The sequence below is a fragment of the Etheostoma spectabile genome, chromosome 22 (assembly GCF_008692095.1).
Source record: "Etheostoma spectabile isolate EspeVRDwgs_2016 chromosome 22, UIUC_Espe_1.0, whole genome shotgun sequence".
NCBI classification, from domain to species: Eukaryota; Metazoa; Chordata; class Actinopteri; order Perciformes; family Percidae; genus Etheostoma; species Etheostoma spectabile.
The window spans coordinates 2,194,791-2,213,358 of record NC_045754.1 but is presented as its reverse complement, the minus strand read 5'-3'; the positions used below and the strand labels follow the sequence as shown (position 1 = coordinate 2,213,358).

Here is an 18,568-nt window from a genome sequence, read left to right as displayed (position 1 = left end):
TAGTCATGATTCAGAAATTTTAATATAGGATATTTTTTCACTACTCAGTGTTTATCTTATACACCCCTGTTTCTCCAGCTTGTAGGTCTTATGAGTTCAGCTGTTCCACTGGTTGGCAGTGTGTGCCTAGGGCCTGGCGTTGTGATGGAGAAACAGACTGTATGGATGGTAGTGATGAGCATGAGTGTAACGCCCCCTGTGGCCCTGGCCAGGTGCCTTGTCTTAGTGGGGACCAGTGTGTGGACTACCATCAGCTCTGTGACGGGACTCCACACTGCAGGGATGCCTCAGATGAGAGTATTGATTCCTGTGGTAAGTTACTTTTCATACAAATGAAAAGGTGCAAAATGCCCCCAAAACAATTCATGTCATCAGGCAACAAACACAGTCTTTGTCTAAAAGGTGTTAATGGACACTGACAATAATTCTCGCCGACTACTAGGCTCTACTCGAATACCTCCCTGTCCAGGCAGCTTCCTATGTGACAACCGCACCTGCGTGAACATGTCGCAAGTGTGCAACGGTGTTCCAGACTGTCCACGTGGCGAGGATGAGTTATTGTGTGGTGAGTTCTCATGAGAAGGAAAAGAGAGAGGTGAGAATAGAAGCAAAGATAGATTGAAGAGATGGCACAAGGACTATAGAAAACCTTATAAAATGTTCATTGTTGTGTTCAGAGTGGAAGATAGGGAATGAAAAAAGGAAAGCAATGAAGAAAGGAAGGCATAGAGAATAGAAGAAATAAAGGAAGGAAACATGAAGGCAGGGAACATCCCAGTTTACCATTTTCACAAAATGTGATGGTGACAGCTCTTGAATAATTATTTTTGAAATCTTGCTCTGTCCAGATAAAACCATCTCACCAGTGCCACCTGGCAGTAGGAACACCACTGTCCTCTGCCCAGAATTTACCTGCCTGGATGGATCCTGTGTCCCCTTTAATATGGTACGTCTAAGACTGACATGATATCCTTCACCATCAAGGCAAGCTTTACATATTTATTTAGAAGTGGGTGATCAAATAGGTAAGAAAAATGACAACATGCTCTTTTTTACCATAATGTTAGAGGAAGTTCCAGTTATTGCATTGCTTAATTATATCATTTTCTACTAGCACTTTTGTGTATTTGTGTTCATTTAAAGGCACAGTTTCTGAATATGAACTATGTGCAAATAAAGACATGGAAATCTCATTTGTTTTTTGTTTAGTTTTTTACAATATGGGACCTTTAATTAGCAGCCATTTTGATTAGTCATCATCTGTATGCACTATATAAAACATTACACTATTTCATTAAGTTAAAGAAATGTTTGCATTAAAAATGATATTACATTAAAAATGAATGAAAGCAGCAAAAATGGGGCTTCCCCCTCACATACGTTCCTGTTCACTAAACCTGTTCACTATTACTTAGGTGTGTAATGGTGTGGTAGACTGCCCAGACTCCTCACTAGCACCACTTGGAGTCCCCACTGATGAGCAGGAGTGTAGAAGCTGGAGCTCCTGGGGTCCATGGAGCCCCTGCAGCACCTCCTGTGGTACAGGCTCCATGAGCCGGCAGAGAACCTGCCCTCCAGGAGAGCCACTGGGCCACTGTCGAGGACAGGACTTTGAGAGGCAACAGTGCTTCAACATTACATGCCCTGGTAAGGAGATGGACATGAGCTAAAAGAATAAATTTAGTTTTTCAAAAATAAACATTCTCAAAGTCTTGATGCATAGTTTATAATGTGTACAGTATTTGTTTCTAAATTGCAATGCTCTTTCTTCCCCTCTCCAGTGGATGGTCAGTGGTTGCCGTGGTCGAGCTGGTCAAACTGCTCCAGCGGATGTGGTGGAGTGCAGGTCAGACACAGAGGCTGCAACCCTCCTCGCTACAGGGGCCAAGACTGTTCCCAGCTCCTTGGACCATCCAACCTACCCATGGAAATAAGTAAGAGCTTGTCTGTAATCTAATATTGAACTGAAATACTCAAGGTGTTGTTGGCTAAAAAACACTGATCAGAATGGCTAGAAATGTCTCAGTCTAACACAACAACTGAGGACAGGACACTAGAAGTAAGAGAAAATATTGGTGCTTTAGTAAGAACTAAAACCAAATCAGATGGATTTCAACCAAATCAATCTGCGTATAATTTTTAAGAATAAAGAAATTATTTTTTAAAAGGAACTCTTAATAGAAATAATTATAATTAATTAATTAATTAAAATGTTGGCAATATGTTTTCATAAAATAGTGCTGTTTCAAAATGCAGAAATCAAACAAAAAACAGATTCATTTCACAAAAATTGCAGAGTAGCAAAGAAAGTGTAAATGCTAAGAAGGAATAAACGATAAAAAAAAAAAAAATTTTCCTTTTCTTCCCCGTCCCACTCCAGAGCGTTGTCCTGACGATGGATGTGCCAACACCAGCTGTCCCACTGGGCTGGTGAGACACAACTGTGCTCCATGCCCAGTGTCCTGTGCCCACATCAGCAGTGGGACGACCTGTGATTCAATAGCACCCTGCTCCTCAGGTCAGTCAGAAGAAATCTGGAATATCTTGTACTCTAATATAAATTGTTGCCTCTAGCCATTTTAAAATGGTTAAGTTCACTTTTATGTTTCTTTCACATGACTTTTTTTCACAATTAACTTGACCCTAACTCCAGGTTGTTGGTGTTTGGAGGGCCTGGTGATGAGCCATATGCAACAATGTGTGTTACCAGAGGAGTGTGTGTGTGAGGTGGCAGGCGTGCAATACTGGCCGGGCCAGCAGATGAAGGTGGACTGTGAGATTTGTGTTTGTGAGAGGGGAAGGCCTCAGAGATGCCAGCCTAACCCAGACTGTTCAGGTGAGTATTACACAAATACACAGAATCTGTTGTAGACTATGTTGTAGATATATTTGATCAACATCAAATCCACAGTTGACTTTGCCCACAAACTGGGTATCGTTCTTACCTTAAAGTCTGAGCAATCCTACACAATGAGTTTTGTAATACTGCAGTGGACTGTGGCTGGTCAACATGGTCTGAGTGGGGAGAGTGTTTGGGGCCCTGTGGTGTTCAGAGTGTCCAGTGGTCGTTCCGCAGCCCAAACAACCCCATCAAGCATGGCGACGGGAGAATGTGTAGAGGAATTTACAGGAAGGCCCGCCGGTATGTAGCCCTCTACTCATGTGTTTTCCACTACTACTACTTTTGTCTTAGTGCACCATAAGTGCCACCATTGTGCACTTATGAGCAAACACACATGCATTACATTACTAATGTATACATTTTCTCTGTGTGCGTGTGCAGGTGCCAGACAGACCCCTGTGATGAGTGTGAGTACCAGGGTCAATCCCATGCTGTGGGAGACAGATGGAGGTCAGACCACTGCCAGTTATGTCACTGTCTGTCCAACCTTACAGTAAAGTGTTCCCCCTACTGTCCATACGCTGTCAGTGGATGTCCACAGGTAAGATTATAAGTTTGTGTGTGTGTATGTTATTCAAGTGACTGCACTTACTGTACATGCTTGAGTATGTGCCCATATTTTACAGAAATGTGATGCAGTACACTGGTACATTTGCATATTTATTTGAGTATGTGAGCATATGTGCTTAAAGGCATCTGTGTTTTAATCTCATGTCAACAGCCCAATCCAAATTCACCCCGCCATTGTCCACAGCTCTGCTTCCTCTGCATCCTTTGCTTTTTCTCTGCATAATTGTGTCCCATAGCAACTCTACAACACGTACAATTGAGTCAAATGGTAATAGTTCTTTTGTTTGTGCAGGGCCAAAGTCTGGTGCCTGGAGAGGGAGACAGGTGTTGTTACTGCCAAGGTAAAATCATACAGTTGTTCTGTTATCTACACTAAATAAATATCTTCCTGTTTAATGATGAATGAAAGCATTTCCATTCGCCAATTATAAACAACTAACTGCACTCCATGGTTACTAATGTTGCTACTGAGGGATCATTAATGTCAGAGATGACGTTGATCCCATTAAATTATAGAAATACCCTTTTTTGTTTGGAGGGAGTGTTTTATTTTCCTTGCTGTCCACACACATGTCTTTTTTTCTAAGGTTGCTTGTATCAAGAATAGCGCACATCTTCTGCTAATCCAGCGAAGAGAGGGAAACCCTCGCTCCCCTCTTCTTCTGACCACAGACATATCCCACATGTTACAAAACACTGTTTACTGTACCTGCTTAAGAAAACTCTAAACAAGAAAAAAATAGTTGACAAAAGAACCAACAGTATATGAAACACTACCTGCAGAGTCAAACATCTCAAACCTGACAGAAATTGCTTAGGGATTTGTACCACAGTATGTAATTTTTTACTTTTGTATAAACTTAAAGATGCATCAACAGCTTTTGAAGATGAAGTAAATGAGATAAAAAGAGAGGATTTGTAAAATAAAATCTAAATAAAGATCCATTTACTTCTTTAACAAGAAATATGCAATCCAGATACAAGGTCAAGTTCATTCTTGCAAACATTGCGATAATAAAGTGAGTGTTTTATGACATTAATATTTTTATTCAACAACTACTCTGTAGAAGGAACTGACAACATTATTGTGACAGTAAGCCCTGTCACTGTGACCACCAAGCCAGCAGACGACACTACATCTCTGGTTCCCACCTATCCACTTCCTCCTGGAGGTTTGTGTTTTTCTCATGCCATTTCACATAGCGTATAAGCTTTTTTTTTTTTTAGCATTTCTGATTATTATTCAAGGATTTATCTATTTCCACTCTATTTTTTTCTTGGAATCTCACCTCCTCTCCTCCTCTGTTCAGATGAGTGTTGGGTTCCTCTGGGAGTTCACACTCTCCCAGCCTCCAGTTTCAGTGCTTCGTCACAGCAGACTGGACACCCTCCTGAGGCAGGTCGCCTCCATGGGTGGGACCCCCATAGGGACCTCCAGGTACAGTACACTTTGCCCATAGATGTATGCAATACGGCCAGACTATGTACTGTTCATCCTGGTGAAATTCAAGCTAAGTTGCTAAATCCCCACTAGCTCCAAGACTGCTGTTCTGTAGCCTCTACCCTGACCTTTGAAACAAAATTTACTAAATCTACTGACTAAATTTAAACTGAGGTTTTAAACTTGGGTGAGTAACAAAATGTTTGACAGTTTTGGTGACATTAGAAATATAAAAGAAACTTGAATAAGTGTTTTTTTTAATTGACCATGCCCGCTCTTTACACTCATCAGGTGCTCTTTCTGCCTCTGACCACTGAATTGCTAACATGGTCTCCTGGGCCTGAAGGTTCTGTTTGATCTTTAAATCTTTCCTACGTGGCTCAAGCGATGGCGATGTCGGTTGGTTAGTTGGTTGGTTGGTTAGTCGGTCAGTCGGTACCTAGACCACTCCAGATTGTAATATTTATATTTAATTTTTTTACCATGACATTTGGCACAGACATGTAAGGATGAATCTGAATGTCCTTGGTGATCCTCTGACTTTACCTCTTGTGTTAGCTGCAACATTACACTTTTGGTTATAAGTCAAATTACTTGACACCTGCAGGATTAATTGTCATAAACTTTGGTACATCATCATTTTAAATGTTTTTTATTATTGTGTATTGTACACTGTGGTTGCTGTATATACTAAGCTGTATCCAACTTGAAACCCATTAATGTGAAAGTGCTTTAAAACCAAATGACTATGGTTGGTTCAATGACATGTTGTAATATTGTCAATGCACAGTATTTTCCTCTTTGCATCACCAACTCTGTATTTATACAACAGTCCTAATGAAAGTAGCGTTTGCAAGTCTTTATTTTCAACATTACCATTACATGTAATCTGCAAAACATTTATCTGCAGGGTTGGAGTCCAGAGCCTGAGGAGTATAAGGACCTACCACAGCGGAGCCCTGAGGGACACACTAGCAACAAACAAAATCCATACCTACAGATAGACCTGCTGAAACCATACAACATCACTGGTAAGCTTTTGTGCAGGTGCCAAGTAGAGATTGAAATGCTGGTTTACTAAATCAATTTTCAGTTCAATTTTATTTATAATATCAAATCATAAGAGTTATCGCAAGACACTTTACAGATAGAGAAGGTCTAGACCACAATCTAATTTACAAAGACCAGCAATTTCCCACAAGCAAGCATTTGGTGCAACATTAGCAAGGAAAATCTTTCTTTTTAGGTCAAAACCTCGAGTGATGAGGAAAAACTTCCTTTATGCAGAAACCTCAGCCAGTCTTGGGCTCTTTATGGCTTGGCATCTCTCGCTGCTGGTTTGGATGCAGATACTGATGCAGATATACAGATTTAGAGAAAATGATTTATAATAACTTATGAATGGAGTTGGAATGATGAACAGTGGCAGTTTTAGTAACAATAAAGATAGTGGAACTATGACTAGAAAAATAGTTGTAGCAGAAAGTTACGCAAAGTTGGGCGTAGCAGGGAGTTGCAGGACATAGCGGGGCATTACGGAGGGCACACCAGGGCGTCGAGCAAGACCACGGCAGCTACAACCATGATATAAGTGACACCCCAATCCAAGGAAAACTGCGAGGCTAGAAAACATAAGGACTCTGGGGAATAAGCTTGAAAGTCTGGCCTCCAAAATGTCTGCTTAGAAAAATTTTGTCCCTTGGAAAAATGTAGTTGATGAACCCCTGGCCTAGAGGAAGCATATACTGTATAAGGTGAATATAATTGGTCCAAGCACCGAGTCTTGTGGACCACAATGGATAACTGTATAGTATCTGGAGGTAGAGATGGGCGAAATGGCCTTAGATCCATATTGCAACATAAGGCAACCTCTTGCTTTAAAAATATATATCACAATATTTAAATTTGGGAGGAAAACCGAAACTACGGCAGAAATACACAGATCTCAAACGCAACCGGCTGCTGCAGCATGTCGACAGTAAAGCACATCCATAAACCTGAAGCTGCACAGCTTTTTACAGCGAGAGTGGACACTAAGCGTTGTCTGGTTTCATATTTGTCCGTCAACTTTTCAAAATGCATTCGGGGCTGAAGCCGCGTCTGTCAGTGGGAACATTGAGGCCGCACTTTTGATGCGCGGAGGTGTTCCATGCAGGGCGGCACTGCAGAGAAACATAAATGCAAGTCGTTCTCCACCTGCAGCCTTGATCTGTATTTGTTTTCAGGGTCAGTGTGGAAAGCCCACACTTACACAAGTAGGTGGACGTGAAGGGGATTAGGACTTGTATAGTCTTAGTGGAGATCTGGGGGAACTCGCTCTCCACCCACAACCAGAAACGGGTGACCGGCATTGCTCCCAGCAGAGGTGTAGCCCAAGGTGTAGGACCAGGTGAAACGTAACTTTACCTCACAATCATAATTTCTGCGTTTTTTTGCTGGGTCCTGTGTCCTCCCTTAATGCTGACTTCTGTTGACTTGGCACAAGGAAACAATGCATTTTAAAGCTAATACACACATGCACAATAACCGATAACAATAGAGATGCATACGGTTATTGTTTCTTTGCATGTCATGTCTCCCCTGTGACTCTTTGGCGCCCCCCAGGGGAGTCGCGCCTCACCTATTGAAAACCACTGATTTAGACTAACAAATTCTTCATCAACCACGTTTCGGTAAATATCGATATGGTTACTTGATATTAGATGCACCTCTGATTCCTGGTTTCAACTCTGGGTTGTCATGTTTTGCGACCAATAATAGACTCAGGTCAGATTTCTTGATATGAGAGCAGCTCTGTCCAAAGTGGAATTAATGCCGTCTTTCCTAATCAGACCAGGTTTCCCCCAGAATGCAGTCCAATTCCTATGTGAGATTATGTAGCCTTATCAGTAAAATAAATACAATTCTTTCTATCCTTCTACCGTCCTGTAGGTGTGCTTACCCAGGGTGGTGGTATGTTTGACACATTCGTGTCCAGCTTTTACCTCCAGTTCAGCCAGGATGGCAGACAGTGGTACACTTACAAAGAACTGGTTACTGATGCCCGGCCTAGAGCCAAGGTTAGACATCAAACCCACCAAGTCCATGCAACTCTCCATCATATGCATTGAAGGCCAGATCATAAAATGGATGTATTATCATTTGACCTTCAGGTTTTTCATGGTAACGATGATGATGAAGGGGTGGCAGTGAGCCGACTGGACAGGATGGTGTTGGCGCAGTTTGTCCGCCTGTTGCCACACGACTTTCAGAATGGCATCTACCTTCGACTTGAGATCATGGGCTGTGGAGATGGTTAGTGGATAGTTTAATGCTACTTTGTTGGTGTTACGGGACTTTGTCTAAAAATGTGATTCTAAAATGCTCTCCTCTCTTTTGATTGAATACCCCCACTATTCTCCCCAGTCTTGCCAATAGGTGGCTGCAGAGAGAAAGAGTTTCAGTGTAAAAATGGTCGCTGTGTGCCAGCGGGTCCACTGGGAAGTGTCTGTGATGGAGTTAATGACTGTGGGGATGGATCAGATGAGATGTACTGTGGTGAGCTTGCCAACCTTACACACCTTGGTTACATTAATTGTATAATAACGATTCAACTGTAAAGTGTTATTATTAATGTTTTTTCCATTTTCCTGACCATTCTCCACATGCAGGTACGCAGCCATCCCCTACAGCCGTCAGTCCACGCAGCTGCCCTGCTGGTCAGTTCTCCTGCCCCCCTCCAGGGGGCTGCATCGATGCAGTTAAACGTTGTGATGGAATCCCCCACTGTCCCAAAGGAGAGGATGAAGCCGGCTGCCATCCCTACATCACTACCCAGTCAGACAGGTACTGTAGAGGATAATATTATGATATGTAGCTGTGATAATAATAGCAGTAGTAATTGTAATATTTGATAGATCCTGTTATTCCACTCCTGCATTCTGTTTCTTGCTTTGTATGTCTGTTTGTCCAGCTCTTTCTTTCATTCTTTCTTGGTGTTGTAAAATAATCAAAAATTAATTTTGGAATTTCCTCTGCTTTCATGTTGTGTGTTAATTTACAGACCACACACACCTACCCCTGCTCCTCTTAGGACTCCGTCCAAGGCTGCTGTCACTTATCCTGCAGTAACACCAACGGTAATAGAACACTTCATCAGTTCCTTTTAATTCTTCATTTCTGTGTCACAGATGTTTATGCCTCAACATGCCAAAAATAATGAAAAATGTTATATAAAGCAACAGAAATACCAGTAAAAGTGTCAAAAACGTAGTAGAAAGCCTCAAACGTTGACAAAAGCTTTATAAAAACTGATTTAAAAAAACAAAAAAAACAACTAGGTTGGCCAAACTTTATTTTGAACCTACATATATATGGAAGCCGGGTCAAAATTTGCAAAGGGGCCAGATTTAAAGTAGTTTAATTAAATGCTTTATTAAAATTAAATCAGGTCAATATTATACATTTTATGAACTTGTTATGTAAAAACGTTACAGCTAAAATGTATACTAATAATTCTAATAATTTAATGTCTGAGGCATTTATTTTCAAAGGGGTAGAACATAGGGCTTCCCTGTTTTCCCACCCCTCTTAGAACTAGTAATTGAACTGCAGAATGAGACAAGACCCAAAGATTACAGGTGTTAATAGAGGTACATCAATATCCACCCTCAATTTATTTTCTCATGTATTTACAGGATGGTGGCCCCAGATATCGTGGTGAGTGTTAAATGCAGTTTTAGACTTTTTTCTTGTGTTTGGAGAACAGCAGCCTCTGTTAATTTCATATTAAAAAAATTCAAATATCACTGCATGCCAAATGCTTCATTGTGTTGTGTTTGAAAAGATCAGTTTCCAAAACTGGCTCCGTTAAAATTCATCCTATTCTGCAGGCATCTGCTCTTCTCCCCTTGGACTGGAGGATGGGAGAATTCGATATGGTCAGCTGACTTCATCCTCGCACCGTGAGAACAACCCTGCTGATGGTGGACGACTAAACATCGTCCCTAACGTGTGAGTGATCGGATCTTTATATGGTTGACACCCCTAAAGCATGTACTGTTCTGAACATTTGATGCTTTTTTTTTCATGCACCTAAAACCTTTTGAATCATAATGTGAATAAAATATAAAGCATCCAGAAAAATAACAGACATATCATCTTTCATCTGTGCAGTCAGGCCATGGATCCTGGATGGAGCCCCTTACCTACAGATCCCCAGCCATATTTTCAGGTGGACTTCCTGGAACCCACATGGATATCAGGGGTAGTGATCCAGGGCTGTGAACGCATGTTGGGTTACCTCACTAAATATCGCCTGGCCTTCGCCCTGCACAGCAGCTTTTTCACAGACTATACTGAGGATGGCAAGCCTGGTGGCCCTGCTAAGGTATTTCTACTAATGTGAAAATTTTGTGTCTTATTTATGTTTAATGAATGTGGTCATAAATGCGAGACAAAAACAAAAATCGGACAGGTTATTCTAGTCATAAGCATTGCATTCAAAAGTTGTTTTAGTCTTGCAACAGAAAACTCAGATTTGGTAGATAGTCTAGCTAGCTGTCTGGATTTACCCTGATGAGATCTGAGGAGCAGTTAACCGTAGTCCTCAGAAATCCACCGCAGTTAAAAATGCCAACACAAAGAAAGTGGAAAGTGTGGGACATCCGGACGAAATGAGGGATATCCGGCGGAGTTTTCCGGTGGCACCTGAACAATCCTGGAAATGAACAGCGTTGATATGGACTATTCTAATTAGGGCTGGGCAATATGGAGTATCAAAATATCACAACATTTTTGACCAAATACCTCAATATCAATACCGCAACGATATTGTAGTGTTGACTATTGGTTCTTTCCCAAAATATTTAAACAATGAGATTTTTTGAAAAATATTCATCAGTAATGTGGATATAATGACTAATCAAGTAAAGGCATATAATAGAACAGTTACAACAGTCTGGTAAGTTCAGAAAATTACATCACTTTATTGTAATGCAGCCTTTAAAACCAGGAAAAGACTTATGCCATATTACAACATCCAAAATCTAAGACGATATCTAGTCTCGCATCACAATAACGATATAATGTCGATATATTGCCCAGCTCTAATTCTAATCATTACATATGCTCATGTGGAAGTGTCCTCTTGATTGTGGTGTAGGTGTTTGAGGTGCGGATGGTGGGCAGGAACCCTGTGACCCGCTGGCTTAATCGGCTGGTCAGAGCTCGCTACCTGCGCATCATCCCCGTGGAGTTCAGACACACCTTCTACCTACGGGTGGAGATAATCGGCTGCAGAGGAGGTAAGGAATTCAAGTCTGAATGCACAACTAAAGGATATCACTGATAATTATCAGGACTTAGATTCCTTTGTATACTAGCTCATCTATAAGTTCTTTGTTTTGCAGAACTAGTCCTGGGTTGTTTAGACTACTTCACATCATTGTTAATATGAGATGTTGTTTCTACCTGCACTTTTAGATGAGCTGGTGACCCCCAGTAGTGTAACCACATCTCCCTCTGGTGGGGGGAAAGTGACTGTGCAGAGCTGTGAGCCAGGCCAGTTCGCATGCCAGCACAGTGAAGAGTGCGTCTCGGTCTCTGTGCTTTGTGATGGTCGACCAGACTGTAGGGACCACTCTGACGAGATCAACTGTGGTGAGAGCTCTGTGATAGTTGGTTATGCATATTTTTCATCTTCTTTTAAGTCATCCCACACCACCAACATTTTTTTATCTCCTATATGATTAAGTGATTGATTTGATAGTTTATTTGACAATTTATTAATAATATACTTTATTTATTTAGCACATTTGAAAAGACAATTACAAAGTACTTTTGCCGTAAAACCAGAACACATTTTAAAACTTACTATATGTGACTTTTAAATGTTTTGAAACGGAATACATTTTCATCTGTTGATCATAAATGACCTGCAGCAGCAAACGAGACTTAAAGTGAAAAATACGCCATTTTTCCTGCAAAGTCACAGAATGATTTATGGTAGGTAGACGGCGCTACAGTAACACATTCTGAAGGGTCACAGATTTTGGTGTAACACCTGAAAAGCCTGTGTTCCAACCAGGTAAAAGGCAGCAGGATATTTATTTATTTATTTATAGACCTAATTGTATTTTAATTTTATTTTAGAAGATATCTGTTGTAGTTATAGCTGATACTGGGGCAGGACCATCACAGGAAAAAAATCTCAGTCAGGCTTTGAACAGATGGAGACAATTATGGGGTTGTAAAGGACTCATAAATGTCCCAGAATTGTCCCTCAGGTGTGTAATATGTCTATTTCATTCATAAAATAACTTTACAATGCAAAATGTGGTTTTACATCAGAGGCCTAGATTAAAGTTATGTCCCCCTCCATTTACATGACGTTTTTATTCCTTTTAATCTGTGTCTGTATTGGCCTACTATTTTCTTTTCTCTTTGTACATCTGTACTTGTGTGAAGTGTCTGTGGTATCATGAAATGCTATAGGCTAAAAGTTAATATTACGTTACTACGTTGGTTGCTGCTACAACTATCTCTTCTTTGTGATCATTATTTTTTTAAATTTTATTTATACATTCAGAAATTAACAGATACAAAAAATTACAAACAATACACTGAGAAATGGAACGCGTCCCAGAGCCAAAAATCACAGAGAGGAAAGCTGGGAGGGAGACAAAACAACACATGCAGAAACAGACGCACACACAGACAGACACAAGACAAAGGACCAGTCACATGCGCAGATTGAGGTAAAGGCAGCAGCACAAGGCTACACCCGGACCTCAAAGAGCCAGCAATGCTGGGCCAAATGTCCAGGGTCCTTTCTGGTGCTCCATGGATGCACACCATTGACAGTTCCATGTACACGACATCCAAGAAGGAAGAGGTCCATGCACGGATAGACATGGCATGAGGTGGCTTCCAACGGGTTGCAATCATCCTCTTAGCAGCTAGAAGTCCAGCAAACACAGCTGGAAGAGAGCTGGAAGGCTGACAAGTCGTTCAGAATCAAAACATTCACAGAAATGGGTACAGTAACATTAATCAATTAATCAAGGTGGAAATTTTGGATGCAATATTGTTCCAGAACTGACCAACAGGCGAGCACTCCCAGAACATGTGAAGATACAGTATGTACCTTGAGCTTTAATTGGGCAGAAAGTGCAAATAGGGCTGATTATTTTCATGTGGTACATTTTCATGGGGGTGAGTAATGTCCTATGAATTAAATTGTAGTGAATCTGTTAATGGTCTGGATTGCGAGATACTTCTGAAATGTTAAACCATCAGGCCAGTCAAGATTGACACTCCTCTCAATAGGAAGGGCCGTGCGGCCAGATATCACTAAGAACTGATAAAGCCTGGATACCATACCACAGTTTTTAAGCTGCACAGTGGATGGGCCTCCGCCAAGGAACACCGTATTCCTTGAGTGCTGATCTTAACTGAAGGTAAAAGAGGAACGTGGTAGACTGAATGCATTTTGTAAGTCAGAGAAGGGTAACAAGCCAACCTCGCCAAAAATGTCTTTTAGATGATGAACCCCCCTTTGTTCCCATTGTGGGGCTGTTATCGGCCTCCCACCAATCAGGAGTGAATAATTGGAAAAAAGTGCCAGTTACAAGCTATATGGCAGTATGTTTCAGCTTATCTCCAAGTTTTGATAAGATGGGAGATAATGGGCCCAAAGCGTAGCTGACACTGTTTGTTAGAACCATTGGCAAAAAGAGTGACCAAGGCTCTGTCCTAGCACTCTCTAAGGTATGCCAACAAACAGATGTATCTGGATTAAACCAGGTAAAGACAAAAGGACCAGAAATAATGTTTAAAGTTGTGAACTAAAAGTTAACTGAAATCACAATGCCTAAATATTTAAACTACAATGGTGATGCTGGCAGAGAAGGTTGAGTTGCAGGCAGAATCATTTAAATGAAGTAGTGCAGACTTTGACCTGTTCATTTTAAAGCCTGATGAGCTTCCATACTCCTCGCATAGCGATAGAAGTTGAGTGAGAGGCCGAGAGGGGTTCTCTAAAAAAAAGAAAACATTGTCCGCAAATAATGAGAGATGATGCTGTGTATTACGAATGCATATTGATGACACCATAATGGATTGGCGAATGGCTTGAACCAGCGGCTCTAGAGAAATTACAAATAATGCAAGACTAAAAGGGCAACCTTGGCGTGAGGATCTAGAAACTGGAAATAAAGAGGAGGTGGTGCGTCTCGGGCTAAGGGATTAGAATACAAAGCTTTGATCATACCAATAAAAGTATTACCAAAGCCCAGCACCTCTAAGACTGACCATAAAAATGGCCACTCAAGCCTGTCAAATGCTTACATTGTGTCAAGAAAAAGAAGTGACATTGGGGTTTTACTGTCCTCTGCCGCATCGATGACGTGGAGAAGGCGTGAATGAAAGTATAAGTTGAAATTGCTACTGCCTTTCATTTTGGTAAATCCTAACCATAGTGCATCTAAAGCTAAGTCCCTCAATACAAAATACATGTAAAACACAGAATAGGAACATACAAGTCAGTGACACAAAAAGGAAAGTGAGAGAAAGGGGAAGAAACAGCCAGACGACTAACACCCAAAGTAGGTCTATGATCAAGATTGGACATGGGGCATCAAAAAATGGAACATCAGCCCATTATTACCTGATTTTCATAGCATGGTTCCATATTAGATTAACAATAAAATAAACGCATTTCTCATCAACAGAAACAAGAAACAAAAAGCACACAACAGCAAGCACATAAGGGAAACACATGTAAGGGAAACTCTAGCCTGGGATCGGCCCAGCTAACGTGTGAAGATTAGGCCATATTACACTAGGTTGACATAACATTCAGAAACAGTCTTTGTAATCATCAGACAACAGTGCGATAAAATCAGGATATATTAAGACAACAAGACAAACCAACAGTCCATGTTCATCGGGCAGTTGTTTCAGTCCTGATCCTCCACGGCATCCTCCGTGACAGAATCCGAAGTGTTGGCTCTCCCTGCCGCAGTAAGAGGACGGGGCGCAAGCACGGTTCACATAGTCCTCAGCATCCCCGCCGGAAGGAAAAGCTCTGTACTGCACGCCTTCCGTAATCTTCAGTGTTGCCGGATAAAGCAGGAAAAAATCCAGACCCGTGCTAGATCCATGGCTCGATAAAAAGCACGTCGTCTTTTTACTCTGTAGTTGCTGTAATCCCGGGAGAAGCAAATTCTCCTGCCCTGACGAGCGGAGATTTCCGCGCAGCTTGTAGAATTGTCTGCCTGGTTGTATAACCAACGTTGAAAATCAGCGTGCAACCGGTGGTGGTGTTATTCGTTGGGCTATCACTGTAAATTCAGTGTGTTCTCATTATCTCTATTTGAACATCGACTGGATTCAAGAGCCACAGGCAGGGACCGCGAGAGATGCTGGATAGCATTAGCACCTTCTAGCCCCTCTTTCAGCCCGAAGATGCGGACATTGCATCTTCGGTTTCTGTCCTCCATGTTTGCTAGCTTCATCTCCATTTCTCGAAAAGCGTGGCCTTGGCTGTCCAGAATACTTGAGTTGCTTTCCACAGTAGTTTTTAGGTCGTTGACGTCAGATCTGAGAGAGCCAAGGCTTGCAGGGAGAGATGCTTGAGCATGGATAGCATTAGATTCTTATCATTGTCGTGCCCCACCTGTTGAATCTGAGACCGGATCTGAGAAAAGAGTGGCTCGAGGTAGCTTTTTTATTTCTCCAGTACTGCCTCTGCCATAGCATCAGTATCACTGCATTGTGCTCTGACTTTGCTTGCCAATCCGCCCTATGTAACTATATCGAGCATACAGTGGTAGAATACCGGAGTAGGAACCACATAAAACAACTATTTAGCAAAGTTGGGTTAGGAGCTTCAACTCAAACAGCCATCTCCGTCCAGCTGACGGTCCAACTCCCAGTCCTTTTACCCTACAACAATCTCTCTTTAGTCAAGAAATATACAGCACCTTCTTTACTCCCTTTTGTTCCATTTTTCTTTATCCTTATGCGTCTCTGTTTATGTCTCTTTCATCTCATCTTACTAAGGTACGGCTACAACCAAAGGCTCTCCAGGGCTGCAGAACCAGACTAGCTCCACAGGGAGACCAGGTTTCCATGGTGACAGTACAACAGGTGCCCCAGGCCTCCATACCACCAGATCCCAAGGTGGTCTACCTGGTGTGGCTAGCCCAGGGGTCACAGGTCAAACAGGACTTCATAAGACTACAACTTCAAGTACAGGTGTAATCAGCTGATGTTAAAACTTTTTACGCATTGTTGTTTTGGGGTTTTTATTAGTCTCCCCCTTTTCTTTATGGGTATGTCTGTTTGCAAGTCACTTTTGATAAATTCGGACCATCCCTCTACCCAGGAGTCACCACAGGTCAACCTGGACTGCATCCCCCCACAACTACCTATTCTGGAAGACCTGGCTTGCAAACCACAGAAGGTGAGAGACAACAGCCTTGCTAGTTATTCTACAACCAGGCAAGACCCATGGATTAACACTTACACAGAATCAACATATATTGTAACCTTTTTTTATTTTTATTTTCAGCCCCGCTGATCGCTACAACCCCCCATGATGGTGGCCTACCCAGAGTGCTTTGCATGGAGGGTCAGTTTGTGTGCCGGACTTTAGGCTGTGTCGACTCGGCACATGTGTGTGACGGCAAACCGGACTGTTTGGATGGGTCAGATGAAGAAAGCTGTGGTATGCATCAACAACCTGTCAGACTAGAGGAAGAATGGAAATAAAATTACTTCAATTCAACACTGTAAATCTAAAAGAGATGGTATTGCGGATAAGTCTGACGCAAGTGTCTAGTTTAGTGCTAGTTTAAGTCCGACGCAGTTGTCAGTTTCCCGTCCTGCGCCTAAGTCATTTAAACAGCAAATGCACCTGCGCCCATCTGTGTGCCCATAGGCGTGCTGGTCTTATAGGGAGGTGTGCATTCTGGGCATATTGCTATCTTGCGGCCGCAGAAAGAGATCGCGCCATTGACCAACAAAAACCTGGTCTAAAGTTAGTAACGTGGCATTTCATTGTTATTTTAACAGCAAATTAGTAAAATACTTTTAAACGCACCTGCACCAGGCGCTTCACGCCGTGCGCTTAGATCGTTAAAATCTGGCCCTCATAGTTTCATGATGGACTCCACACACATGGAAAATATGATGCAGAAAATAAACAAATAATAACAATTAGTTATGTTAAGGGTGGGACGATTCGTCGACCTCATTGATTACGTAAATGCGTCGACACAAATAATTTACGCCAACATGTTGCGTAGAAATCAAAAAATAACATGGCTGCCTCCCGCAACACGTTGAGTAAAAGGCTCGCACACGGTCTTCTAAAGTGTGGGAGTATTATACTCTAAATGCCAACAACAAGTAGTAGTCTATAGACTTTGTAAAATAATCCCTGAGTCAGGATAACAGCAGCAAAACAGTGTAAATTCTACTCACCTATGCTTCTCCAGCTTCTAAGGTAGCTCACGCGTGTACAGTATGTCCTGCACTAAGTTGAGTGTGAGATAAACTGTGATGTGTCTCCCCCATCTGTAGCACTGCCTTCGATAATTGCCCAGCCAGGCCAGATATCTCACGAGTACTTTATAACGGCCACGTATAAAAAAATTGTCGGGTTTAAATCGGGTTCGGGCTCTTAATAATAATTAGTTAATAATTGAGCAATGGAAAAATAATTGCTAACTGCAAAATTAATCGTTAGATTAATTGAAAAAATAATTGTTAGATTAATCAAAAAATTGATCGTTAGGTAAGTCAACTAATCAAAAAAATAATCGATAGATTAATCGTAAAAAAAAAAAAAATGTTTGGGACAGCCCTAATTAATGTGTAATTCCTGGAAAAAATGTGTATCCAAGCATAAAGTTCTGTTATTGTATTCTTATGTCTTATCAGGCACCACAGCCAGACCAGCGGTGACTCCCCAGGGCCCCCAGGTGCCCAGCCTCTGCTCTCACAAGCAATTCTCTTGTGTCAGTGGGGAGTGCGTTCACCTGGACCGCAGATGTGACCTGCAGAAGGACTGTGCGGATGGATCAGATGAGAAAGACTGTGGTAAGATATAAGATACCAAAAGTGGTAATAAGATTAGATCAGTACCAATACCAGTATTGGAAAAGCCTCCAATTCTGCCTAAAATGCTGGAATTGGAATTGTTAAATGCTGCAGTTTATGCATCTGATACCAGATAATTTCGCCCCAAAGAAAATGTTCCTTTTTATGTTCTTTTTCCGTTATGACTGACTGTCAAATTGGATAATAAAAATTGTAATTAATTTACCGTATTTTATACTATAAGCCACTCCAGTATATAAGTTGCATCAGTCAAAAAGTGGAAAAAAAACATGTCTAAGTCGCACTTTAAATTGCATTTAATCAGAAATGTATTTCACAAAATCCAAGACCAAAAACAAACATTTAGCATACAGAACAACAGGCTAAATACGGTAGGTGTCTGGTTTGCTAACGTCACACATTAACAGTTATTCCACTACATAATAGTACACAGAACAACTTCCATGGCGTGGAGACGAGCCTAAAGTGCCCTCTCGCGGCTGTAGACGGTAATGTTTTATGTTTGAATTAACATTTAAAAATATTTTAAACGTGGGACTTATAGTCCA

The 18,568-nt window shown here is 41.5% G+C and overlaps 1 protein-coding gene across 1 annotated transcript in view; it reads left to right on the top strand.

The window, feature by feature from the left end:
* sspo (SCO-spondin) overlaps window positions 1-18,568 on the top strand; it is a 101,452-nt gene that overhangs the window by 32,325 nt on the left and 50,559 nt on the right. The window contains exons 33-59 of the mRNA XM_032503798.1: window positions 79-312; window positions 443-565; window positions 849-946; window positions 1,416-1,647; window positions 1,782-1,934; window positions 2,381-2,518; window positions 2,654-2,836; window positions 2,992-3,142; window positions 3,284-3,443; window positions 3,765-3,813; window positions 4,540-4,644; window positions 4,783-4,910; window positions 5,824-5,944; window positions 7,845-7,972; window positions 8,066-8,207; window positions 8,319-8,450; window positions 8,564-8,738; window positions 8,956-9,031; window positions 9,590-9,611; window positions 9,785-9,905; window positions 10,068-10,281; window positions 11,056-11,197; window positions 11,376-11,552; window positions 15,957-16,151; window positions 16,282-16,359; window positions 16,468-16,623; window positions 17,841-17,999. Of these exons, the coding sequence (XP_032359689.1) occupies window positions 79-312; window positions 443-565; window positions 849-946; window positions 1,416-1,647; window positions 1,782-1,934; window positions 2,381-2,518; window positions 2,654-2,836; window positions 2,992-3,142; window positions 3,284-3,443; window positions 3,765-3,813; window positions 4,540-4,644; window positions 4,783-4,910; window positions 5,824-5,944; window positions 7,845-7,972; window positions 8,066-8,207; window positions 8,319-8,450; window positions 8,564-8,738; window positions 8,956-9,031; window positions 9,590-9,611; window positions 9,785-9,905; window positions 10,068-10,281; window positions 11,056-11,197; window positions 11,376-11,552; window positions 15,957-16,151; window positions 16,282-16,359; window positions 16,468-16,623; window positions 17,841-17,999 (3,792 nt within the window). The remainder of the gene's footprint in view (window positions 1-78; window positions 313-442; window positions 566-848; window positions 947-1,415; window positions 1,648-1,781; window positions 1,935-2,380; window positions 2,519-2,653; window positions 2,837-2,991; window positions 3,143-3,283; window positions 3,444-3,764; window positions 3,814-4,539; window positions 4,645-4,782; window positions 4,911-5,823; window positions 5,945-7,844; window positions 7,973-8,065; window positions 8,208-8,318; window positions 8,451-8,563; window positions 8,739-8,955; window positions 9,032-9,589; window positions 9,612-9,784; window positions 9,906-10,067; window positions 10,282-11,055; window positions 11,198-11,375; window positions 11,553-15,956; window positions 16,152-16,281; window positions 16,360-16,467; window positions 16,624-17,840; window positions 18,000-18,568) is intronic.